Source organism: Protopterus annectens, chromosome 9.part0, assembly GCF_019279795.1.
Source record: "Protopterus annectens isolate FY-2018-M chromosome 9.part0, PAN1.0, whole genome shotgun sequence".
NCBI lineage: Eukaryota > Metazoa > Chordata > Ceratodontiformes > Protopteridae > Protopterus > Protopterus annectens.
In genome coordinates this window covers 1492415073-1492442776 of record NC_056743.1, presented here as the reverse complement: position 1 = coordinate 1492442776, position 27704 = coordinate 1492415073, and the positions used below count along the sequence as shown (strand labels likewise).

Sequence of the window (27704 nt, the reverse complement as noted above, 5' to 3'; positions counted from 1 at the left end):
TCCCAGTCTAGGGGTAGATCTAGACGTGGTAAGGGCAGAGCTCAGGGCTCTTTCAGGCCTAGAACAGGGAGTTCTCCTGCACAGGCTTCGGGTGAAGGCAGGGGTCAGTCCTTTCGTAAGCAGACCCAATGACCTACCTTTTCAGCTGCCAGAGCCTGCTCGTCTGGCAGCACCTTTGGGAGGAAGGTTGGCACTTTTCAAGAAAATTGGAGTTTAATTACCCAGGACAGATGGGTATTGGATATCATACACCACGGCTACAGGTTTTATTTCCATACCTTGCCTCCTTTCAAAGGCATGCCAGACGTTCCTCCTCAACAAAGAATAGAGGCTCACAAACAGGTTTCTCTGTTGCTCCAACTAGCCATTCAGCCGGTCCCTCTGCCAGAAGTGGGCCTAGGATTTTATTCTCGCCTGTTCCTAGTACCAAAGAAGGGGAACACGTGGAGACCAATTTTGGATTTATCTATCCTCAACACTTATCTGGACATTCCCAAGTTCAAAATGTTGACGTTACAACAGCTTTTACCTCTGCTGGGCAAAGATCATTGGATGGTAACTTTGGATCTCAAGGAGGCTTACCTTCATGTTCCTATCAGACTCAGTTGCAGAAAGTATCTGCTTTCGAGCTGGGACTTCTCACTATCAGTTCTCTGCATTGCCCTTTGGCTTATCTACTGCCCAGAGTGTTCACGAAAGTTCTGGCTCCAGTGATAGCTTTCTTCAGACTAAAAGGAATACAGATCTATCCTTATTTGGACGACTGCCTCATCCTGGCTCAAGGAAGGAAGAGCTTCTTCGTCATTTGGAATATGTGATAGCAGTGCTAAGATGCCTAGGGTATTCTGTGAACGAAATAAAGTCCAGTCTAGTACCCTCTCAAGACATGTGCTTTCTGGGTGTGAGACTGAATACAGCAGCCCAGATGGCCTTTTTAACCCCGGACAAACAAAAGAGTCTATCCCTTTACTTCCATCAACTATCTCATCAGTCCGGGCTGACTGCAAGGACAGTCCTTCAAGCCTTAGGGTTCATGGCATCTTGTATTCTGGTGCTTCCCAATGCCAAACTGCATATGAGGAAGCTACAATGGTATCTCAAAAATGTATGGACACAGCACTGCCAGGATCTGGACACTGTCATTCAAATAATACCTTGCATTCAGAAGGAATTTTTGTGGTGGGCTCAGGTATGTCACCTAAACAAGGGACTCTGTGACCCGGCCAGAGGCAAGTCAGATTTTAACGACAGATGCCTCAGACAAAGCTTGGGGAGCTCATCTAAATGGAAAGTGGATACAAAACAAGTGGCCTGTCAGACTACTACATCTACATATCAACATGAAGGAGATGTTAGCAGTTCAGTTTGCATTAATAGCTTTCAAGGAATTCCTAATTCCAGGACAGGTGTTGATTCTAACAGACAACACAACTGTCATGTGGTACATCAACAAGCAAGGGGGAACGCATTCTTATCCTCTATGCAGGCAAGCAATGATTTTGTGGGAGACTGCTCTCAGTTTACAGCTCAATCTTCAGGCAAGGTTTCTGCCAGGGGCACAGAACTCCTTAGCAGATGTGTTGAGCAGACGAATTATGGATCCCCACGAGTGGAAATTGGATCCTCATGTATTTCAGAAATTGACAGTGTCATGGGGAACTCCAGACATAAATCTGTTCGCTTCTCCACTAAACCATCAGCTGCCAAAGTTTTGCACAAAAAGGTTTCATCCCACAGCTTGGAGAGTGGATGCTCTTTCTTTCAATTGGAGCAATCTTCACGTGTATGCCTTTCCACCTCTGCCTCTCCTCCCAAAGGTACTTCTGAAGGTCAGACAGGACAAGCCAAGGATGATTTTAATAGCTCCAGATTGGCCTCGACAGCACTGGTACCCATTACTAAGAAGTCTAGTACGGAAGCCTCCATGGCCTTTGCCTTCGATTCCACACCTGTTGTCACAGGAGGACAGCCATTTGCTCAATGTCAAGCTTCACTCTCTGCACCTAACAGCCTGGCATATTCTGTTTTGAACCATAATGGGCCTCCACTTCCTCAGCAAGTTTTGAATGTTATTTTGGAAACTAGAAGGCCTAGTACTAGGAAAGTGTACGCTGATAAATGGAAGAGATTTTTATTTTGGAGTGCAGCAAAAGATTTTGATGTTTCTGAGCCTAATTTGTGTGTGGCTGTTCAATATCTTACTGAGTTACTGGACAAAGGTTTGTCTTTCTCTTCTATTAAAGTTCATGCTGCGGCAATTTCAGCTCACTATGATTGCGACCCGCCATTGTTTTCTCATCCTTTGTTCAAGCAATTTCTTAGAGGGGCAAAGAATATAAGACCCCCACGAAGAGCTCCTACTCCTGCTTGGGATCTCAATTTTGTGTTGGAGAAACTCACTCTACAACCTTTTGAGCCTGCAGCTACTGCTGAGTTGAAATATTTATCATGGAAGACTGCTTTTTTGTTGGCCATTACCTCTGCAAGAAGGGTTTCTGAATTACAGGCCCTTATGGCAGTTGAGCCTTTCTTGATTTTCCATAAGGATAGGGTATCATTACGTACTAATCCTTCCTTTATGCCTAAGGTGGTTTCTAGTGTGGCTTTAAACCAGGCCATTCATTTGCCTACTTTTTATGCAAATCCCCAAAATAAGGGGGAAAAGATTTTGCACGCTTTGGATGTACACAGGCAGTTGCGTTATTATTTGGACAGAACTAAAGGGTTCCGGCAGTCTCAGCAGTTGTTTGTTTCTTTTGCTTTGAGTTCTCAGGGCAAGCCTGTGTCAAAACAAACTATTTCTAAGTGGATTGGGTTTTGCATTGCTTTCTGTTATTCCCATCATGGCAAGGAGGTTCCAGCTGGGATTAGGCCTCATTCCACTAGGGCTACTGCCACTTCAACAGCTTTTTTGAGGGGAGTGGCAACCAAGGATATTTTGGAGGCAGCTACTTGGAGTTCTGTGCATACTTTCTCTAGGCATTATCACCTGCCACTTTACTCTAAGTCCAGGGCTGGTTTTGCCACTGCGGTTTTGCAGGGCATTTTGGCAGCTCCTGCTTCCTTATAGTTAGCCATCCTCCCTTACCTCTGCTTTGGGATTCTACCCAAGTGTCAGGACTGCAGCAATGTGAGATGAAGAACATAGTACAGTTTTGTACCTACCATAAATGTAGATGTTCGAAGATCCACATTGCTGCAGTTCAATTTACCCTCCCTCCTTCCCCTCTATAGTTGGAGGTGGTTGTGTGGGTTGGGTTATACATATTGTGTATATTGTATATATATATTGTACATATAGTTAGTGCAAGGGTGGTTGGTTATTTGTTTGCTGTCTTTTGGTTTTGACCTTTATTTTTAAGGTCTTCTGACATCTGGGGCAAGAAAAGACTGAGGATATGACGTCGGTCATGCGCATTTGTACCCTGACGTCCTGACGTCAGTTAAATGCGCCCTGACCGACGTCAGCCTTATACTTTGATATTCGGGCCGACCGTGGACAGCGGACTACCCAAGTGTCAGGACTGCAGCAATGTGGATCTTCGAACATCTACATTTATGGTAGGTACAAAACTGTCCTTTCAGCCTCCTCGTTTCAGCAGAAATTGGCCAACGAAAAACTGGTCCTTTCCAGCTTCTGCCAGACCACAGAGGGGCAGATACAGACGCCCAAGAGGCAGAGGCCAGCCCCAAGGCTCTTAACAGCCTCGACAATAGAGTGCCACAACCCAAAAAGGAGGATAAGACAGGTCTCGTACTACCAGAAGACAAACGCAATGACTTACCCCTCAGACTACCAAACAAAACCCTCTTGGCGTGCCAATTGGCTGCAAAGAGTGCTAGTCCCCCCCCCCCCCCAAGGGAGCTGCCATCACAAACGACAAATGGGTCCTAAATATTGTATCTCAAGGATACAGATTCCACTTTCACACTTTGCCAAGGATAAAAGGAATGCCAAACCTGCCAGCAAATCAATGGGCAGAGGCTCAAAAGCAAATTGCAGCTCTTATGGACATGAGAGCCATTCAACAGGTTCCTACACAGAAGCAAGGACAAGGATTTTACTCAAGATTGTTTCTAGTTCCACGAAAGGACAAAGCCTGGAGACGCATTCTGGACCTCTCAATTTTAAACACATACCTGGAAGTACCCAAATTCAAGATGCTAGCACTACAGCAACTTTTTCCCATGCTGGGCAAGAAGGCTTGGCTAGTAACGCTGGACCTCAAGGAGGCATACCTGCATGTCCCTATCAGACAAAGTTGCAGAAGATACCTCTGTTTTATTGCAGGTTCAACCCATTACCAATTCTCTGCACTGCCCTTTGGCTTATCTACTGCACCCAGGGTCTTCACAAAATGCCTGGCACCAGTAATTGCATACTGCAGACAGAGGGATTCAAATATATCCATACCTGGACGACTGCCTTAGTCAAGCAGGAAGCAAGGACATCCTATTAAAGCATCTGGCGTTTGTCAAGAACCTACTAAGTTGCCTAGGGTACACAGTAAACGAAAAGAAGTCAAAACTAGTGCCCTCACAAGACCTAATATTCCTGGGTGCCAGCTTAAATGCAACAGCCCAGATGGCTTACCTCACGCCAGATAAGCAAAGACAACTGACTCAATACTTCAAAATGATGGCAACAAAGACCCAACTCCCTGCAAGAAAAATTTGCAGGCCTTGGGATTCATGGCATCTTGCATACTACTAATACCATTTGCAAAACTGCATATGAGGGAGGAAATTACAATGGTATCTGAAGAGTATGGTCTCAACACAGCCACAGCTTGGAAACAATAATTCCACTCATTCCCTGCCTTCAACAGGAGTTTCTATGGTGGGCTCAGGCATGTCACCTCAACAAGGGTCAGCCTTTCACCTTACCCACAGCGAGGCAAACTATAACAGATGCATCGGATTATGCCTGGGGAGCACACATGGCAGGACAGTGTATTCAGGGCAAATGGTCTGCAAATAAAAGGCATCTACATATCAATCAAAAAGAGATGCTAGCTGTACAAAATGCCCTAACAGCTTTCAAGGACCTCCTACATCCAGGACAACAACTAATAAAGATGGACAACACCACAGTGATGTGGTACATAAACAAGTAAGGGGACACACACTCCTACCCCCTATGCAGACAAGCAATGACTTTGTGGAACACAGCACTCCCCTACCAAGTTCAACTACAAGCACAATTTTTGCCAGGAAAGAAAAACACACTGGCAGACTATCTAAGCAGAAACATCACAGATCCTCAAGTGGAAACTAGATCCACAAGTATTTGCAGTGATAACCCAGAAATGGGGGAGCCCAGACATAGATCTGTTTGCCTCCCCCCACAACTAACTACAGAAATTCTGTACTAGGACATACCACACACTAGCTTGGAAAGTGGACGCCCTCTAATTCAGTTGGAAAACATTGACAGTGTATGCCTTTCCTCCACTGCCTCTTCTGGCAAATGTGCTGCTGAAAGCCTGATTAGAGAGGCCACAAATGATACTCATTGCTCCAGACTGGCCACGCCAACACTGGTATCCAATACTAAGGAACATGGCTCAAGGCCCACCATGGATTTTGCCTAAAATTCCTCACCTGCTCACTCAACAAAACAATCAGATACTACACAGCCAGCTCAAGACTTTAAATCTGGCTGCATGGCAAATTGCCTAAATAACTAGTCAACACTTCTCTCTAAAGCTGTGATGGATGTCATTCTGGAGGCCAGGAGGCCCAGCACCAGGAAAGTCTCAGACAAATGGAAAAGATTCTGCGCCTGGAACCAGGCTAAAGGCCAAAATCCCCTTGTCCCAAATATTCCTCAGATTATTCAATATTTAACTGAGATGTTTCACAACGGGCTCTCCTCATCTATTAAGATCCATGCCTCCGCTATTTCAGCTCAATACAACACGGATCCTCCTTTATTTTCACATCCATTACTAAGACAGTTCCTCAGAGGGGCTAAGAACATAAGACCGCCCCGGAGAGCACCAACACCAACTTGGGATCTCAACTTTGTTCTGGAAAAGCTTACACTTCCACCCTTTGAACCAGCTTTCACTGCTGATCTACAGTTCCTATCATGGAAAACTGCCCTGCTGCTAGCAATAACTTCAGCACGAAGAGTCTCAAAACTACAGGCCCTAATGGCAGTGGAGCCTTTCATCATTTTTCATCAAGACAGAGTCTCTTTACGAACTAACCCTTCCTTTATGCCAAAGGTGTTATCCAGTGTGGCCCTAAACCAAACCATTCATTTGCCCACCTTTTATCCAAACCCCCAGAACAAAGAGGAAAGGCTCCTACACTCTTTGGACATTCGCAGGCAATTACGTTACTACTTGGATAAAACTAAGGCTTTCAGAAAATCTGACCAGCTCTTTGTATCCTATGCTGCAGGATCTCAAGGAAAAGTCATCTCAAAACAGACCATTTCAAAATGGATAGGACATTGTATCCGTTTCTGCTACACACACCATGGGAAATCTGTGCGTGGTAACATCAGTCCCCATTCCACCAGGGCTACAGCTACATCAACAGCCTTCCTCAGAGGGGTACCAACCAAGGATATTTTGGAGGCTGCAACTTGGAGTTCAGTGCACACCTTCACCAAGCACGATCACTTACCTCTATACTCTAAAACCAGAGGTGGCTTTGCCACTGCAGTTCTGCAGGGCCTACTAGCCTCTCCAAACCCTCTTTGGTTCCACCACCCATCCTTAGCTTTGGGATTCAACCCAAGGGTGATGACTGCAGCAGTGTAACACGAACATAGTACAGTTGTGTACCTACCATAAATGTAGATGTTCGAGTGTTCACACTGCTGCAGTCCAGGTTACCCTCCCTCCATCCCCTCTGAACTAGCTGGTCTTATCTATTCCTTTCTATCCTATACAACCTCTGTGGTGTATTTGCTTGTGACTGAAGGTATTGTTTTATTTTTATATGCATATTTTTATATAGCAGTATGTATTGCCTACCTATTGGGGGCACCTGACATCTGGGGCAAGAAAAACTGAAGAAAATGGCGTTGGATGCATCTTGTATACCCCTGGTGCACTGACGTCAGGGAAGAAGTGACAGCAGCCGACGTCGGACCAAGACTTTGGAACTTGGGCTGACTGCGTGACCGCCTGACGGCAGGATAACCCAAGAGTGATGACTGCAGCAGTGTGAACACTCGAACATCTACATTTATGGTAGGTACAAAACTGTACTTTTCCAGTGTCAGACCTCAAAAGGGTAGACCCAGACACCCCAAAGGCAGATCCCAGGCTCAAGGTTCATACAGGTCAAAGCAGGGGGTGCTTCTACCCCCAAAAGTGGAGAAGACAAATCACAACCTTACAAGAAACAGTCCCAATGACTTCCCCCTGGTTGCACCAAGCACTTATTTCCTGGCAGCACCCTTAGGGGGAAAAGTAGCACTTTTTTCTCAAAATTGGTACATTATAACCCTGGACAAGTGGGTTCTAAATATCGTGTCACAGGGCTACAAATTCCATTTCCATACCCTGCCAAAGACAAACTGCTGGCCAGATCTGCCAAAAAATCAATGGGCAGAGGCACAAAAACAAGTCTCATCCCTCATGGACATGAGGGCCATTCAGCAAGTGCCAGAGCAAGAGCGGGGACAAGGATTTTACTCGTCTGTTCTTGGTACCCAGAAAGGACAAGGCCTGGAGGCCAATACTGGACCTATCTATTCTGAATACATTCCTGGATATACCAAATTTCAAAATGTTGACTTTGCAGCAGCTACTGCCCATGCTGGGCAAGAACGCTTGGCTTGTAACTTTAGACCTAAGAGAGGCATACCTGCATGTCCCAATCAGACAAATATGCAGAAGATACCGCAGAATCAAGGCTGGCTCTATGCATTACCAATTCTCTGCACTGCCCTTTGGCTTATCTACTGTGCCCAGGGTCTTTGCAAAGTGCCTGGCACCAGTAATTGCATTCTGCAGACAGAGGAATACAAATATATCCTTACTTGGACGACTGTGTAATTCAAGCAGAGAACAAGGACTTTCTTCTACAGCATCTGGCGTTTGTGAAAGAACTTCTAACATGCCTAGGGTACACAGTCAATGAAAAGAAATCAAAACTAGTACCCTCTCAAGAGATATTCCTGGGTGCAAGCTTAAATACAACTGCACAGATGGCTTATGTCACGCCAGACAAACAAAGACAACTGACTACTTATTTCAAAATGTTAGCAACAAAGGCCCAGTTATCTGCAAGAAAAATTCTGCAGGCGTTGGGTTTCATGGCATCCTGCATCCTACTAATTCCATATGCAAGACTGCATATGAGGAAACTTCAGTGGTACCTAAAAAGTGTTTGGACTCAACATTGCCACAGCCTGGGAAACTAATTACTCTCATTCCTTGCCTGCAACAGGAGTTTCGATGGTGAGCAAAGGCTTGTCACCAAAACAAGGGGCAGCCGTTCACATTGCCCCAAGCCAGGCAGACTCTAACAACGGAGGCGTCAGTTTATGCCTGGGGGCGCACATGGCAGGAAGATGCATTCAGGGAACATGGACCTCAAACCAAATGCATCTACATATCAATCAAAAAGAGATGCTAGCTGTTCAAAATGCCCTGACAGCCTTCAAGGACCTATTTCAACCTGGACAACTACTAATAAAGACAGACAACACCACGGTCATGTGGTATATAAACAAGCAGGGGGGCACACATTCTTACCCCCTTTGCAGACTAGCCATGACTTTGTGGGACACAGCACTGACTTACCAAGTACATCTGCAGGCACAATTCCTGCCAGGAAGAAAAAATACTCTGGCAGACTAAGCAGAAACCCCATGGATCCCCACGAGTGACAGCTGGATCCACAAGTCTTCAGCATATCAAGGAAATGGGGATGCCCGGACATAGATCTATTTGCCTCCCTTCACAACTGCCAACTACAGAGATTCTGCACAAGGATTTATCACAGACAAGCATGGAAAGTGGACTCCCTATCCTTCAGCTGGAAAAAACTATCAGTATTTGCCTTCCCCCGCTGCCTCTCCTCCCCAAGGTACTCCTAAAGGTCAGACAGGAGAAGCCAAAGATGATACTGATTGCACCAGACCTGCCCTGCCAGCACTGGTACCCATTAAGAATCTTGTCTCAATGCCCAGCTTAGACCCTACCTCAATTACCCCATCTACTGTCCCAGCAAAACAATCCGATCCTGCACAGCCAGCTCAGGACTTTATCTGCCATGCTGCCAGGTTTAATGTAGTCATACAAAACACACCTCTCACCAAAGCTGTGATGGATGTCATTTTGGAAGCTAGAAGGCCTAGTACCAGAAAATCTTATGCTGGAAAATGGAAGAGATTCTGTGCTTGGAACCAGGCACAAGTAACAGATGCAGCTGCGCCAAATATTCCTCAGATTTTACAATACTTAACTGAGATGCTGGACAAGGGCCCATCTTTCTCGTCTATTAAATTTCATGCCTCTGCCATTTCGGCTCATTACAATGCAGAGCCACCAATCTTTTCTCATCCCTTACTAAAACAGTACCTCAGAGGAGCCAAAAATTTAAGGCCTCCACTGAGACCATCAATGCCTGCATGGGACCTCAGCTATGTCTTGGAAAAACTCACCCTGCCTCCTTTTGAACCAGCTGCTACTGCCGAGTTAAAGTTTTTTTATCTTGGAAAACAGCTCTGCTCCTAGCAATAACTTCTGCAAGACGAGTTTCAGAGCTATAGGCACTCATGACTGTGGAACCTTTTATAATTTTTTTATCCGGACAGGGTCTCCCTGAGGCAACATTTATGCCTAAAGTGGTGTCCAGTGTGGCTCTTAACCAAACCATTCATCTGCAAACTTTTTATCCAAATCCACAGAACAAGGGAGAAAGAATTCTGCATTCTTGGACGTACACAGACTGCTTAAATTCTACTTGGACAGAACCAAAGTTTTCAGAAAAACAGAGCAATTACTAGTGGCATATGCTGCAGGATCACAAGGAAAGGCTATCTCAAAGCAGACTATTTCAAAATGGATAGGCCACTGCATTTGTTTCAAGCCAGTGCCTAAGGGCATTAGGCCACATTCCACCAGAGCTGCAGCCACTTCAGCAGCCTTTCTCAGAGGAGTACCAGCCAAGGACATTTTAGAGGCAGCTACTTGGAGTTCAGTGCACACCTTTACAAAGCACTATCATCTGCCACTCTACTGTAAATCCAGGGCAGGCTTTGCCACTGCAGTTCTGCAGGGTCTCATAGCCGCTCCTAATGCTGTTTAGCTCCAGCCTCCCAACCATAGCTTTGGAAATCTACCCAAATGTAATGACTGCAACAGTGAAACACAAAGAACATAGTACAGTTGTGTACACTTACCATAAATGTAGATGTTCGAGTTTATTCACTGTTGCAGTCCAGGTTACCCACCCACCATCCCCCCTTTTCCTTCTGATGGAGCCTATGTTTCCTTCTCTGATTTATACAACCTATGTGGTGAATTTGCTGGTGGATGAAGCTAAAGTTTATATTGCTGCATATTATTTTATATATAGTTATAAATTTTGACTACCCTTTTTGGGGGCACCTGACATCTGGGGCAAGAAAAACTAAAGAAAATGGCGTCTGCTGCTTCTTTTATACCCCTGACGACCTGACGTCAGGGAAGGGGCAATGACAGCCGACACAGGACCCAAGACTTTGGAGTTCAGGCCGACTGAGGGCATCCTTCCAGCAGGATTACCCAAGTAATGACTGCAACAGTGAATACACACTAACGTCTACATTTATGGTAAGTGTACACAACTGTACTTTCCTTCTCAAACTTTATAACTATTCTTACAACTTCTCTCTTGATTATCGCTGGCATCAGGAATTTTTTGACCTATATATATTTTGATCTTTTTCTACCAAGTTGTTAATTATCTTCCTACCATTGTTGTAACCCTCTGTTACGTAATTTGAAATGTATCTTTTTTTTTCATGTACCATTGTTGGTATTTTCATCCTTTTTTTTTTTTTTTTTTTTTTTTTCCCCTAAGGTCTTTCCCTGCTGGTAACAATTATTTTCCTGTTCTTTTCTAGCATTAAAAAAAAAAAAAAGATGGTGGTTGTCTATTTTTGCTATTGTTCTTACAGGGTTTGTTCTCCTTTCCTGTAGCTATGTCGGACAAACCTACAGGTTTTAAAAAAAATGCACTTCTTGTGAGCATAAGATCCTGAATTCAAATGCCCAGAAAAGTAGTTTTTACTGCTTAGGACCAGACCATCTCAATACGGCTTGCATGATGTGCTCTACTTCTAACCCCAGAGCATTAGCAGACCGGTGCAATAAGTTAATTCTTAAAGGACTACTACCAGCTTCTTTTGGGGCTCAAACCCCACTAAATCAGCCAAGTCAGTTTGTTTGGAAGCGAGCGAGGTTCCTTGAAGTCCCTTAGGGCTTTTTCGGAGCTGTTTGAGACGATGCATTTAAATTTCCAGTCCAACTTCCTTGGATCCCAAGTCTGGAAGCCTTCCTTTGTACCCTAAACGGTATTCAGATCTGACACCTTCGGCTCCAGTCATGATCTCTCCACTCCCTTCTGCTTCCTCATTGGATACCAGTCCCTTGGATCTGGGAGCTAGTTGTGCCCACAGAAGCCATACCCCAGAGTGTATAGTGAGATCAGCATCTCCCTCCTTGCCAGTTCAGCTCTTCTAAACGCCGAAGAAGAGTTTGTCTCGGAGGAGGATGTGGTTAGGATGATGCAGAAATTTCTCAGGGCTTAGAGCCAGATGGGGGTCCTGCTAGCTCTGTCCCTCCCCCTCCAATCCATGAGTGCACCTACAAAGTCAATACCCTCTCCCTCTTCGCTCCGACCCATGTTTTCAGAGTCCCAGGATCCTAGATCTCCAAATGTTCGGCCTCTGGTCCGAGGAAAGTTTCTTCCTGTACTCTCTCTGACCGGTTCTACTCCACTACCCACTTATCAGAACTGGTCTTGGAGCAGAGATGTTGGAGCCAGATTAGAGGGGTTTGTTTCTGCTCCAGTTTTGTTGCACCATCCTTCCCTCTCATAGCTTTGGCTGTGGACAGTTCTGATTCAGTTTTCCCCTTGAGGCTCTGATCCGGAGGTAGCCCTGACCTACCTTTTTCGGAGGCTTTGGCTTCGAGGAGGGGGAAAGGGTTTTCTCTGGTCCTTCTGCTTTCAAAGTGGTAGAAAGGGGTTTTTCTCTCCACAGAGAACTATTATTTTATCTCTGATCCTAACCCACTCCCCTCTTTGGTTCTGCGCTCTGAGCCAATCTGGCCTATTCCACAGGGACAGACAGTTCCCTAGAGGAATTTCCCCTCTCTTCCGACACTTCCCCTCGAACATCCCAAGTATGAAGTCCCTTTGAAGTGGGCGTATCAGAGGAGACTCACTGATGCCCTGATGGAATCTCTCGTAGAAGACACTGATTTTGATGAGGAAGAGGGATCCCCCAGATCACCACCTGATATCTCCTTTTGGAGATGCTCTTGATCCTCAAGCAGAAAGGTGGTTGGTCATCCCAGTCGCTCTCATCCTGTAGAATCAGTGTTTCTGGAGGCTGTAGGTTCTAGGCCATCTATATCTTGGCTTGCCCCTTCCAGCAGATGAATTGATTGCTTGATTGATCTGGTTTTCCTGCCAGGCATGAAAGGAACTGGACTATTGAACCCATCCCCAAGAGCCCAGACAATTTTTTGGCTCCTCCTCCTGGTAGACCTCAGTGGAGCAGAGGTCCCAGGTTGATGCTGTGGTGGTAGCAGCCACCAAAAAAGAGCTGGCAGAGGTTTTCTGTCCATCTGCTGAACAGAGTCCAGAGTGTTGGACAGATTTGAAACGTGAGTGTTCACCTCAGCTACCTTCGCTTTGAGTTCTTCTCTAAATTATTTGTCGCATTTTACTAGGCCACAGAGATTTGACTAAAGAGTTTTCAAATACTGAGTTTGTGTCTGATTTCAAAAAGATTTCCTCAACTGGCCACTTTGCTGTCCATTTCAAGTGCTTTGAGGTTGATCTATATAATGGAAAGTACTTCGAGCTACTGGTTCAGGGATACCCATAAAGAGACATGATTGGGTGCAGATGTTCTTCATCTCACATTGCTGCAGTCATAACCTGTGGGTAGTCCGCTGTCCTCGGTCGGCCCGAATACCAAAGTGTTAGGCTGGCGTCGGTCATGGTCGCTCAGATCTGACGTCAGTACGCCGTGGTACTAAAGCGCATGACCGACGCCATATCCTCAGTCTTTCTTGCCGCATGGTCCAAAGCAGAAGCAGCGTTTTGCAAGTGCCGTTCAAGGCCCTGAAATTTTCGATTTTGAGTGTCAGACCAAGACCGAAGTTGGGCTAAGTACCCGTTGGGGAATATTTTTGTCTTTTCTTGCCTCAGTTAAACCGGATGTCAGAAAAGTGAATAATTGTATTTCTTGTGGGAAACCGATACCTCATAGGGATTACCACTCTCTTTGTATTCCTTGCTTGGGGCCTGAGCACGGCGTCGCGTGTCGCTTTTGTGCTAGATTTAATAAGTGCACCATTAAACGCAGGTTAGATTGTGCTAGGCTTGTCTTCGGTAAGCGGTGTAATTACAATATGCCGTCGGATCCTCTGACGCCCGCTACCGCTAAGAAGCGCAAGGAAAAATCGTTAAAGTCCAAACAGGATGAGTCGTCCGTTACGGACGCCGGTTCTTTAGAAACTACGGTGGAATCTGTGGATCCAGCCGAGGTTTCAGCTGAGTCTCAGGGGGAGCCTTTAGTTTTGCAGGATGTGGCCTCTCAGGAGTCGGGTCAGGCTGAGGGGGCCTCTCAGGTTTCTGTAGTCCCTCCTTTGCATAAGGTGGTTAGGCCTTATACTTCTGTCTCTAAGGTACCTTCCAAGGTCAGGCCTGGTTTGTCTTCCTCTGGCGTCAGCCCTAGTTCTGCAGGTTCTGTACCTAAAAAGCATATGCTGAAAATGGCAGAAGATTTAATTACCTTAATCAGGGGTTTTTTGCCTCCTCCAGATAAGAGGCCTAGGGTGGAGCCAGAGGTGGAAGGATTGGAGCATTTTTCAGATTACTCGGAGTCTTCGGCTGAAGACATTCAGGATTTTCCTCCTTATTCTGATTCAGATGCAGAGGATTCTAGTCCTTCTGCTTCCCCAGAGGATTTTTCTTTTCTGAAACCCTGCATTCCATGAGAGAGCATTTTAAGTGGGAAGGTCAGGATTTCTCAGATTCTAGAAAGAGACTTAGGGAATTTTGTTTTACCACAGCATAGGCCCTTGGCTATACCCCCTGTTTTGGATGTTGTTCAGGATGTTTTCTCTGAAGCTTCCCTTGATCCTGATTCTTTGCCTCCTGCCCCAGTCAAGCCAGACAGGTATTACAGAGTGCCTGAGGCTCATAAATATTTGTATAAAAGCCCGAGCTGACCCAGAAACTATTAGCCAGGGACCTAAGGGTGTCAGGGCTTCTATTGTAAAGAATCCAGTTCCTATGGATAAAGATTCTAGAGCTTTGGATAGGTGGGGTAAAAAAGTGTATACCTCTTCCACTCTAGCAATGAGGGCTTTGAATTGCCAGTTTCATATGCTGAAGTACCAGAACTTTCTCCTAAGTCAGTTGAAATCTAAGGTAGATGCTTTGGCAGAGGGCATTGACTGTAAGGAATTGCAGGATTTAGTTCATGCCTCTGATCAGGTGGGTGAGCATTCTTTGCAGTGTGGTTTTGATGCTCTTCAGGCCTCTTCCAGGGTGGCTCCCACTGGATCAGTTATTCGTAGGCATGCCTGGCTTAAGGATCAGAATTTGTCAGAGCATGTTAAAGCTCGTATTTTGGATGCTCCCCTTCAGTCTGAAGTTCTGTTTGGTTCTCCTGTGGAGTCCGTTTTGAAGAAAATGGAAGACAAAGCTAAGTCTATGCAAACAGTTAAGGATTTTTTACAGGTGCAGCCCCCTAAGTTTAGCAGACATTGGCCTACTAAGGGATGGGTTTATCCCTCTTCTGATTTACAGTCTAGGGGCAGATCTAGACGTGGTAGGGGCAGAGGTCATGCTCAAGGTTCTTTCCGGCCTAGGACGTGGAGTTCCCCTGCACAATCTTCAGGTGAGGGCAGGGGTCAGCCTTTTCGTAAACAGACCCAATGACCTGTATCTCCAGCTGCCAGATCCCTCCTGTCTGGCAGCTCCTCTGGGAGGAAAGTTGGCACATTTCAGGAAAAATTGGCTTTGTCACTCAGGACAAATGGGTGTTGGACATTATACATCGAGGCTACAAGTTTTATTTTCACACCTTGCCTCCTTTCAAAGGCATGCCAGACGTTCCTTCTCAGCAAAAGGTGGAGGCTCACAAACAGATTTCTTTACTTCTCAAAATGGGGGCTATCCAGGGGGTCCCTCAGTCAGAAGTAGGCCTAGGATTTTATTCTCGCCTGTTTCTTGTACCAAAGAAAGGAAACACTTGGAGACCAATTCTGGATTTGTCTATTCTCAACACATACCCGGACATTCCAAAATTCAAGATGTTAACTTTGCAACAACTTCTGCCTCTATTAGGCAAAGATCACTGGATGGTAACTTTGGATCTCAAAGAGGCTTATCTTCACATTCCTATCAGGCCCAGCTGCAGGAGGTTCCTGCGTTTTGGCTGGGACTTTACATTATCAGTTCTCTGCATTGCCCTTTGGCTTATCTACTGCCCAGGGTGTTCACAAAGGTCCTGGCACCGTGATAGCCTTCTTAAGGTTAAGGAAATACAAATCTATCCTTATTTGGACGATTGCCTGATTCTGGCTCAAGACAAAGTCAAGTTACTTCACCATCTACAGTATGTTATGGCAGTGTTAAGGTGCCTAGGGTATTCTGTGAGCGAAACAAAGTCCAGTCTAGTACCCTCTCAGGACATGTGCTTTCTGGGTGTGAGACTGAATACAGCTTCTCAGATGGCATTTTTGACCCCGGACAAACAAAGAAATCTTACCCTTTACTTCCAACAATTGTCTCTACGGTCCAGGCTGACTGCAAGGACAGTCCTTCAAGCCTTGGGGTTCATGGCATCTTGTATTCTGGTGCTTCCCAATGCCAAACTGCATATGAGGAAGCTACAATGGTATCTCAAAGCGTATGGACTCAACACTGCCACGATTTGGACACTGTCATTCAGATGATACCTTGCATCCAAAGGGAATTTTTGTGGTGGGCTCAGGAATGTCACCTAAACAAGGGACTCTCTGTGACCCGACCAGAGGCGAGTCAGATCTTAACGACAGATGCCTCAGACATGGCCTGGGGAGCACACTTCAATGGAAAATGGGTTCAAGACACGTGGCCTGCCAGACTACAACATTTGCATATCAACATGAAGGAGATGTTAGCAGTCCAATTTGCATTGATGGCTTTCAAGGATTTACTTCACCCAGGACAAGTGTTGATTCAGGCAGACAACACAACAGTCATGTGGTACATCAACAAGCAGGGGGGTACCCATTAGTACCCTCTTTGCAGACGAGCTATGATTTTGTGGGAGACTGCTCTGTTTGCACCTCACCCTTCAGGCAAGGTTTCTGCCAGGAGCACAGAACTCCTTAGCAGATGTTTTGAGCAGACAGATGGTGGATCCCCACGAGTGGAAATTAGATCCTCATGTCTTTCAACAGTTGACGGTGGCATGGGGGACTCCAGACATAGATCTGTTCGCTTCTCCACTGAATTACCAACTGCCAAAATTTTGCACAAAACTGTTTCACCCAAAAGCTTGGAAAGTGGATGCTCTATCATTCAGTTGGAACAACCTTCACGTTTATGCCTTTCCCCCTCTGCCTCTCCTTCCCAAGGTGCTCCTAAAGGTCAGGCAGGACAAGCCTTGCATGATTCTGATAGCTCCAGATTGGCCACGGCAGCACTGGTACCCTCTGCTGAGGACTTTAGTACGGGAGCCTCCTTGGCCTTTGCCATTAATTCCACACCTTTTGTCCCAGGCAAGCAATCATTTCTGCAATGTCAGGATTCAGTCCCTGCATCTGACAGCCTGGCGTATTCTGTTTTAGACCCTGGGGGGGGGGGGTCGCAGCTTCCTCAAGTTTTGAATGTCATTTTGGAGGCCAGACGGCCTAGTACAAGGAAAGTTTATGCTGATAAATGGAGGAGATTTTTTCTTTGGAGCAAAACAAAGAGTTTTGATGTTTCAGTGCCTAATTTGAGTGTTTCACTTCAGTATCTTACAGAATTATTAGACAAGGGTTTGTGTCTCTCCTCTGTAAAAGTTCATGCTGCAGCCATTTCTGCTCACTATGACTGTGACCCACCATTATTCTCTCACCCTTTGTTCAAGCAATTTCTTAGAGGGGCAAAGAACATAAGACCCCCACGTAGAGCTCCTACTCCTTCCTGGGATCTCAATTTTGTGTTGGAAAAGCTCACTTTACCTCCTTTTGAACCTGCAGCTACTTCAGAGTTGAAGTTTTTGTCTTGGAAGACTGCTTTTTTGTTGGCCATTACGTCTGCTAGAAGGGTATCTGAATTACAGGCTCTCATGGCAGTTGAACCCTTCCTGATATTTCATAAGGATAGGGTCTCACTACGGACTAATCCTACTTTTATGCCTAAAGTTGTTTCTAATGTGGCCTTAAACCAATCTATTCATCTGCCTACATTTTATGCTGATCCCCAAAATAAGGGGAGAAAATTTTGCATTCTTTGGACATTCACAGGCAGTTACGTTATTATTTGAGCAGAACTAAAGGGTTCAGGCAGTCCCAACAGTTATTCATTTCTTTTGCCTTGGGGTCTCAAGGAAAACCTGTTTCAAAACAAACTATTTCTAAGTGGATTGGGCATTGCATTGCTTTCTGTTATTCTCATCATGGTAAGGAGGTTCCGGCTGGAATCAGACCTCATTCCACTAGGGCTACTGCTACTTCTACTGCTTTTTTAAGGGGAGTAGCTACTAAGGATATTTTGGAGGCAGCTACCTGGAGTTCAGTGCACACTTTTTCTAAACATTACCATCTTCCTCTTTATTCCAAATCTAGGGCTGGGTTTGCCACTGCAGTTTTACAGGGCATGTTAGCAGCTCCTAATGCTGTTTGATTTTACCAACCTCCCTTTACCTTTGCTTTGGGATTCTACCCACAGGTTATGACTGCAGCAATGTGCTGGGTTTGCCACTGCAGTTTTACAGGGCATGTTAGCAGCTCCTAATGCTATTTGATTTTACCAACCTCCCTTTACCTTTGCTTTGGGATTCTACCCACAGGTTATGACTGCAGCAATGTAAGATGAAGAACATAGTACAGTTTTGTACCTACCATAAATGTAGATGTTCGAAGATCCACATTGCTGCAGTCTAATTTACCCTCCCTCCTACCCCTCTGTAGTTTGGGGTGGCTGTGTGATTTGTGGTGTATCTATTGTTGCTATTTTGGTGATTTGGTATTTTTCTATTTTTGGCTATGGCCTTTCTTTTTAAGGCCTTCTGACATCTGGGGCAAGAAAGACTGAGGATATGGCGTCGGTCATGCGCTTTAGTATCACGGCGTACTGACGTCAGATCTGAGCGACCATGACCGACGCCAGCCTAACACTTTGGTATTCGGGCCGACCGAGGACAGCGGACTACCCACAGGTTATGACTGCAGCAATGTGGATCTTCAAACATCTACATTTATGGTAGGTACAAAACTGTACTTTGTGCAGAAACTTTCAATGTGCCCTTTAATGCCCCATTTGATGGCACTTCCCTGTTCAGGCCATCAGTTGAGATGCTTATCTGTAGTGAACAAAGAAGACACTGTCTGCTGTAGGAGTCATGTTTTCTATCCCTCAACGGACTTTCTGAAGAAACCAACAAGGTGGTAAGATGATGTGGTTCCGTACGTTTCAGACCTTTCAGCGATTCCATGGGAAAAATTCCTCCAGAGGCAGAGGAGGAATCTTTAACGGTAGATGTCACCTTAGTGGCAAAAGGGGCTGCATGACTAGGGCTTTAGAGATTCTTTTTCAGATGGGCCCTATCAGTGCTCCTTAAGTGCTGCCTGACTTTTCAGGTCTGTAGGCAGTTGGGGGGGGTGAATTCTCTTTGCACCTAGACACCTGGATAGATATCACAAAAAGTTTTGGGGTGCAAAGAATAATATCCAGAGGTTACTACGTACCATTTTCCCTTTCTCCTCCTCCTCAAAGGAAGAAACTTCCTGACATTCCACCCAGTTAGAGGAAAGATGGATGTAGTGCAAGAAATACAAAAGTTGGTAGAGAAAAGTCATTCAAAAGGTCCCACCAAACCAGAGCGTGTTCAGAACTTACTCATGCATTTTAGTGCCGAAGAAAACAGGGCACCTTTGGTCAATTTTGGAGATAAGCAAGTTAAACCATTATGTAAAGAAGGTGAAGTTCCAAATGGTCCTGGACCAGTCCATCCATCCTTTTCTTCCAAAGGACGATTGGATGTGCTCAGTAGATCTCCAAGATGTGTACTTTCACATAAAAATACAGACTATCCAGGAGACTTCTATGCTTTTGGCTGGGAGCCAGTCATTTCCAATTCAGAGCTCTGTCCTTTGGACTCGCCACAGGTAGCAGGATGTTTACCGAATGCACGATAGTAGTAGCAGCTCACTTGAGACTCAGCGGATTCCAAGTTTTACATATCTAGACGATTGGCTTCTCCCTGCCCCATCCAAGTGTCCATTTCTACAAGCCATGGACTGTTTGCTTCAGATTTGCAACACCTTGGGTGTCTGGATACATCTTGCCAAATCCAAAACTGGTTCCAGTACAGTCTCTCCAATTCACATGGTCTCTTGAAATACAATTTGGATAGCTGCCTTACCTCCCCACCACATTACATTCTTAAGACATCAGGTTCAGGCTATACTTTCTCACCCTTCTCCAGCCAGACAGATGTTGCAAGCTCTGGGTTTGATGTCAGCTGCCATACTACTGGTTAAGCCGGACAGGTACTACAGGGTCTCTGACTCGCATAAATTCCTTTTCAAAAACCCTGCTGCTGACCCAAAAACTATCTCTCAGGGTCCCAAAGGGGTCAAGGCTTCCACTGCAAAAAAACCTTGGCTATAAGTGCTTTAAATTGTCAGTTTCATATGCTCAAATATCAGCAGTATATTATGTCACTGCTTAAACAGAAAATGTTGACTAATTCTGAATGTGCAGAAAACAAAGAAATGCAGGATTTAGTGCATGCATCTGAACAAGTTGGAAAGCATACTTTGATTCTTTGGAGGCCTCCTGCAGAGCCGCTGTGACGGGCTCTGTCATCAGGAGACATGCTTGGTTAAAGGAACAAGCTCTGCCTGATCATGTCAAAGCAAAATTATTAAATGCCCCATTACAGCATGATGCTTTGTTTGGTGTTAAAGCAGAAGAGGTGTTAACAAAAATGGAGGACAAAGCTAAATCTATGCAAACTGTTAAAGATTTCTTACAGGTTCAGCCGCCAAGATTTAGCAGACACTGGCCTACAAAGAATTGGTCCTTTCCAGTGTCAGACAGACCACAGAGGGGCAGATACAGACGCCCGAGAGGCAGAGATCCCAGCCACAAGGCTCGTACAGGTCTAAACAATGGGGTGCTTCTACCTCCAAAAGTGGAGAAGACAAATCACAACCATACAGGAAACGGTCCCAATGACTTCCCCCTGCCTGCACCAATCACTTATCTTCTGGCAGCACCTTTAGGGGGAAAACTAGCACTTTTTTCTCAAAACTGGCACATAACCCAGGACAAATGGGTCTTAGACATAGTGTCACAAGGCTACAAGTTTCACTTCCATACCCTGCCAAGGACAAACGGTTGGCCAGACCTGCCAAAACATCAATGGGCAGAGGCACAAAAGCAAGTCTCATCCCTCATGGACATGAGGGCCATTCAACAAGTACCAGAGCAAGAGCAGGGACAAGGATTTTATTCAAGACTGTTTTTGGTACCAAGTAAGAACAAGACCTTGAGACCAATACTGGACCTGTCTATTCTAAACACATTTCTAGATGTACCAAAATTCAAAATGTTGACTCTAGCAACTTCTGCCCATGCTGGGCAAGAAGGCTTGGCTGGTGACTTTAGACCTGAGAGGCATACCTGCATGTCCCAGTCAGACAAACATGCAGAAGATACCTCATATTCAAAGCTGGCTCGATGCACTACCAATTCTCTGCACTGCCCTTTGGCTTATCTGCTGCGCCCAGGGTCTTCACAAAGTGCCTGGCACCAGTAATTGCTTTCTGCAGACAGAGGAATACAAATATATCCTTACTTTGACTGCCTCATTAAAGCAGAGAACAAGGACATTCTACTACAGCATCTGGCGTTTGTAAAGAGATTTCTAACAGGTCTAGGGTACACAGTCAACGAAAAGAAATCAAAACTAGTACACTCTCAAGAGATAATATTCCTGGGTGCAAGCTTAAATACAACTGCCCAGATGGCTTATCTCACGCCAGACTGACTACCTATTTCAACATGTTGGCAACAAAGGCCCAGTTATCTGCAAGAAAAATTCTGCAGGCTTTGGGCTTCAAGGCATCCTGCATTCTACTAATTCCATATGCGAGACTGCATATGAGGAAACTTCATGCTACCTAAAAAGTGTTTGGACTCAACATTGCCACAGCCTTGAAACTATAATTACCCTCATTCCCTGCCTGCGAAAGGAGTTTAGTTGGTGGGCGAAGGCTTGTCACCAGAACAAGGGACAGCCATTCACTGTACTCCCAGCCAGGCAGACATTAACAACTGATGCATCAGATTATGCCTGGGGGGCCCACATGGCAGGAAGATGTATTCAAGGAACATTATCTGCAAACCAGATGCATCTACATATCAATCAAAAAGAGGTGCTAGCTGTCCAGAATGCCCTGACCGCCTTCAAGTACCTATTTCATCCGGGACAACTATTGATAAAGACAGAACACCACGGTCATGTGGTATATAAACAAGAAGGGAGGCCCTCATTCTTACCCCCTCTGCAGACTAGCCATGACTCTGTGGGACACAGCTTTGACTTATAAGGTACATCTGCAGGCACAATTCCTGCCAGGAAGGATAAATACTCTGGCAGATGAACTAAGCAGAAACCTCATGGATTCCCACGAGTGGAAATTGGATCCACAAGTCTTCAGCATGATAAGGAAATGTGGATGCCCGGATATAGATCTATTTGCCTCTCCTCACAGCTACCAACTAAAAAGATTCTGCACAAGGACTTATCACAGACAAGCATGGAAAGTGGACGCCCTCTGTTTCAGCTGGAAAAGCTTAACGGTATATGCCTTTCCTCCACTGCCTGTCCTCCCCAAGGTACTCCTAAAGGTCAGACGAGAAGCCAAAAATGATACTGATTGCCCCAGTCTGGCCCCACCAGCACTGGTACCCAATCCTAAGGAACTTGTCTCAATGCCCGGCTTGGACCTTGCCTCAAATGCCTCCTCCACTATCCCAACAAAACAATCAGATCCTGCACAGCCAATTAAAGACCTTAAATCTGGCAGCATGGCGGATTTTAGGTTCATAGGTTAGTTCATAGGTTAGTACTAGGCTAACTGCACTTGCGAGCCATTTTAAGCCTAGCCAATTATCCCTTGTGAGATTCAAACGCTGCACCTTGTGTTTGTAAGGCAAACACCTTAACCATTAGGCCACCCTCCCATGTAGTAATACAAAACACACCTCACTAAAGCTGTAATGGATGTCATTTTGGAGGCCAGAAAGCCTAGCACCAAAAAATCTTACGCTGGAAAATGGAAGAGATTCTGTGCTTGAAACCAGGCACAAGGAATTGACACAGCTGTACCAAATATTCCACAGATTTTGCAATACTTAACTGAGAAGCTGGACAAAGGCACATCTTTTTCATCAATCAAAATTCATGCGTCTGCCATTTCTGCTCATTAGAATACAGAGCCACCAATCTTTTCTCATCCGCTGTTAAGGCAGAACCTCAGAGGAGCCAAAAACTTAAGGCCTCCAAGGAGATCAACAATACCTGCATAGGACCTCAATTATGTATTGGAAAAACTCACCCTGCCTCCTTTTGAGCCAGCCGCTACAGCTGATATAAAGTTTTTATCTTGGAAAACAGCTCTGCTCCTAGCAATAACTGCTGCAAGACTAGTTTCAGAGCTACAGGCACTCATGGCTGTGGAACCTTTTATCATTCTTTATCCAGACAGGGTTTCTCGGAGGACAAACCCGACATTTATGCCTAAGGTAGTGTCCAGTGCGACCCTTAACCAAACTGTTCATCTGCCTACCTTTTATCCAAACCCACAGAATAAGGGGGAAAAAATTCTACATACTTTGGACATACACAGACAGCTACGCTTCTCCCTGAACAGAACCAAAGCTTTCAGAAAGACAGAGCAACTACTAGTGGCATATGCTGCAGGATCACAAGGAAAGGCCATCTCAAAGCAGACTATTTCAAAGTGGATAGGCCACTGCATCCGTTTCTGCTATTCACAACATGGCAAGCCAGTGCCTAAGGGCATTAGGCCACATTCAACCAGAGCAGCACCCTTCCTCAAGAGAGTACCAACCAAAGACATTTTAGAGGCTGCAACCTGGAGTTTAGTGCACACTTTACAAAGCACTATCATTTACCACTCTACTCTAAATCCAGGGCAGGCTTTGCCACTGCAGTTTTGCAGGGCCTCATAGCCGCTCCTAATGCTATTTAGCTCCAGCCTCTCAACCTTAGCTTTGGGATTCAGCCCAATTGTAATGACTGCAACAGTGAAACACGAAGAACATAGTACAGTTGTGTACACTTACCATAAATGTAGATGTTCGAGTGTATTCACCGTTGCAGTCCAGGTTACCCACCCACCATCCCCCATATCCTTGCTGCTATTTATCTGCTCTTCTCTAACCTATACAACCTATGTGGTGTATTTGCTTATAGATGAGAGTATTATATATATTTTGGTGCATGCATGTTTTATTGGCATATTTTTAGCTTACCCTTTGGGGGGGCACCTGGCATCTGGGGCAAAAAAACTAAAAAAAAATGGCGTCTGCTGCATCTTTTATACTCTTGGCGCACTGACGTCAGGGAAGAGGCAACAGCAACTGACGCAGGACCTAGACTTTGGAATTCAGTCTGACTGAGGGTAGCCTGCCAGCAGGATAACCCAAGTGTAATGACTGCAACAGTGAATACACTTGAACATCTACATTTATGGTAAGTGTACACAACTGTACTTTCAACTTGCACAAATGTACGTTGCTCAGTTTTTGTAGTATCTTTTGTTTAGTTTTTTGCCCACATATTCTTAGCTGCCATTGCAAAATCCTTTTTAAGCCATACTCCTGAGTACTCCATTTTATCGTGTCCCATGAATGTGGGTGGTGGTGAAAGTTAGTGTAGGTATATAGTTTACAGCTATAGACTGTTTTATCCTCAATAATTTTATATCTGGGGAAAAACCTGGAACTTTCTCAGAATGTTCTACAACACTGATATGTCCTTTTCTTGTTTTATCAAGTACAAAATATTGCTTGCAAATAAAGCAAACTTTTCTTTATAACCGTACCAGTTTATCCTTCAATTTGAGTCCCCCCCCCCTTTTTTTTTTTTTTTTGCCAGTGCTTCAAAGTATAAAGCAAATAACTGGAAAAAAGGACACCCCTGCCTGTGATCCCTGTCTTCAAATGGAACTGCTCAGAAAAGAACCCTCCCACTTTGATTTGTGTTGCTGATACCGGATATGTCCTCCTAGTTGACCTTGGTGGTGGTGGTGCTGTGGTAGCATTGTCGCCTCATAGCAAGACGTCCCGTTCAATTCTCAGCTAGAGCGTATTCTGTGTGGAGGCATACGTGAATGGGGCATGCCTTCGTTGAAGGTTGTGCGTCAGGGCTGGTAACCAGGTACATAAAATCCACTACCAATCATTAGCGGACCGGAGTTCCGCTGTGGTGACCCTAACCGGGAAAAGCCGAAAGACACAATTGTATCCTGGAATTCAGATGTTTCCATTGCCCTCCTCGTGTAACCCCGGCTTACATTGTTGAATGCTTTTTCTATGTCAAGACCCACCAACAGCAGCGATATTTTATTCTATTCTCCTTCTCTCTGGATCATCATTGTTTTATTAATGTCAGATGTTTGTCCCCTTCACAAAACCACATTGATCCATGTCTGTCAGTTTTGTCAGCACCTTTGACATTCTTTTAACCATTATAGACCTAAACATTTTATAGTTGTAGTTTAAAATTAAAATGTGCCTGTATGAAGCTGATTCTGATGGGTCTTAACCATTGTTGGGTATTAGTCACCACGCCCCCCCCCCGAAGATGTTGGTGCTTTCCCTCCTTTAAAATACTGTCGAACAAAGTCTGCATGTTCTTGCTCACTTTCTCCCCTTTTAGCTTTGAAACTTTCACTGAAATACTGCCTATTCTTGGAGACTTTTCTGCAGTTTCTTTATACGTTACTGTTCTATCTTGGGTGTTATTTGTCGTGTCTCATCTACCTCTAATCTTGGCATATTTAAGTCTTCAGTAAATATTTTTGTTTGTGCTTTTTCTCTATTTCTGTATTTTTGTGCTTTGTACAAATTTTCCTAATTTCCAGAATATCTCTAATACTCTACCACTTCATGATCTCTCTCTTTATCTTTCAAGCTTCCTAAGTTTGGCGACAACTCTTTCTACTTTCTGTTTGTCATTGTGACAAAAGTTTTTGTACTCTGGATTTATCAAAAAAAGACTGCTACCTTTAACTGCCTCTAGATGCAAGCATTTCAGTGTGATACTTGACATTTTTTTTTATCAAGCCAGAGTGCAGTGCATTTAAAATTACGGATTTGATTGGTAGTGCCAGATGTCTGATAGAGATTGCCTGCCTTGAGTCACTGATAGGTCCCATAAGGCACAGTTGCAGACTGTAATTTTAGGAGTAAGAGTTTAATCATTTTCAGATTTTAACGAGGCCCATCTGTCTGACTAAACTGCTGAATCAAGGAGTGAGATTTGGCACTTATTAAAAGTGTGATTATCTCTGTAGAGTTCAAGATGGAGATCTAATAACTTATCTCCTAACTTGTGGTATCTTTGATAGTGAAACATATGGAGCCCGGAATGGACTGCTGGGGTATACTGGTGTTAAAGTAATGTTTGTCATAGACTTCAGCTGTGTCTGTAATGCATGGTGGTATGCTGGGGCCACACCCAGAACCATATCCTTTAAACCTGACTTAAAATTAGAGTTTGGTACATCATCACAGGTGACATTTTTGACATGTATATTAATAACAGCAGAAAGAGGCCCCATTTCTTTAATGGCACAAACTAATGTTTCTAACAGTTTATATGGCTTAAGTAGCGATAATCCCCTTTTCAAAGCTGTGCTGCATTCCTGAAAATAAACCACATATTGGTAACGTTTATTGTCTGCTCGTGTACTATCCCTTTCAATACTTGGGCTAAGGATCACATTTAGGTAAAGGTCCTAAGTCACTGACCAGTGTGGGTGTTGGGCCAGGGAGCAGTGGAATTGTATTTCAGGTAAGCGAACTACTCTCATGGAGGCTTGTTTAAAACTAAGATTAGCAAGGTCCCAAATGGATCTCTGGGTGCTTTTTGGGTTACAAAATGGCTGGACTAATTGGATTCAGAGGACTTTCAATTGAATCATCTGAGTGGAAATAGTGTACGTTGGCTGCAAAACATCTCTTTAAAGCATTATAGAATATAAGCTATACTGATTGTAAATGGGGGACTTGTCCCTTTTCCCTGTTAACTTGTGCCTTTGGAGTTTTTGCATTACAGAGTAGTACAGAGGCTGAATCCCTCTTACATGAGGGGATCTCTAGACACTACCCTTAACAATCCATCCGTCCATCCTTAACCCCTTTTCCCATTTTGCACATGGGGTCAGTGTGTCACTTAAGCAGTGACAATCATCTCGAGCCACAGTTTACACCACCAAATGCCTAGACTTTGCCTAATCCTGCAAAAAAAAAAATTCAAAAAGTTAGTCTAATCTTGGTCTGCTGTTGTGTTTAAGTAGCCAAATCACTATAAAATGCTTGTGTATTTGATGACTGGCTTCCTTAGATCATGTCTGGATTGGACACTAGTGTTCCTGAATTTTCTCGCTAAGACTGTGTACTAATATAGTTTACAGGGTGATATGCATTTTTGTCTGTCTCTCACCGAAAAGGACATGTCTTTGCCTAATTAGATTACCAAATGAACAGAACAAAAATAACTTTTTTTTTTTTTTGCTTTGTAGAACTCTCATCGCCAAGTGCGATGGGATCAGCGGAATGTCTGAGGAGAGTGGCCTTGGAAAGAGATTGAGAGCATTTTCTGTTATGGGGGATGGATTAGAAACATCACAAATGTCTACAGTGCCAGTCCAACTGCAACAAGCTGTACCACTGTGTAACCCTCCTCCTCCGGAGACCTCAAACCCTAACAGGCCTAAGCGGAGCACTAATCGGCTACAGTTCCTACTTAAAATAATATTGAAATCACTATGGAAACACCAGTTTTCGTGGCCTTTCCAGCTGCCTGTGGATGCCGTAAAGTTAAACCTCCCTGTGAGTTAACATTGTTTTTTGATGTTGTGCATTCTTAGCATTTATTTTGTTTGTGTTTTTCTTAAAAGCAACAGTACTGTATAATTGTTGAACAGGAGGTTCCCGTATGCATTCTCAGTGGTAGTCTTTTCTTGATTTACTGTGTCAGTACCCTT

General features: G+C 44.6%; 1 protein-coding gene across 1 annotated transcript in view; it reads left to right on the top strand.

Annotated features, from left to right (window-relative positions):
* The window catches only part of BRD4 (bromodomain containing 4), a 1872054-nt gene that overhangs the window by 127867 nt on the left and 1716483 nt on the right, over positions 1-27704 (top strand). Inside the window, exon 2 of the mRNA XM_044084437.1 lies at positions 27240-27549. Coding sequence (XP_043940372.1) covers positions 27274-27549 — 276 coding nt within the window. The 5' untranslated portion in view covers positions 27240-27273. The remainder of the gene's footprint in view (positions 1-27239; positions 27550-27704) is intronic.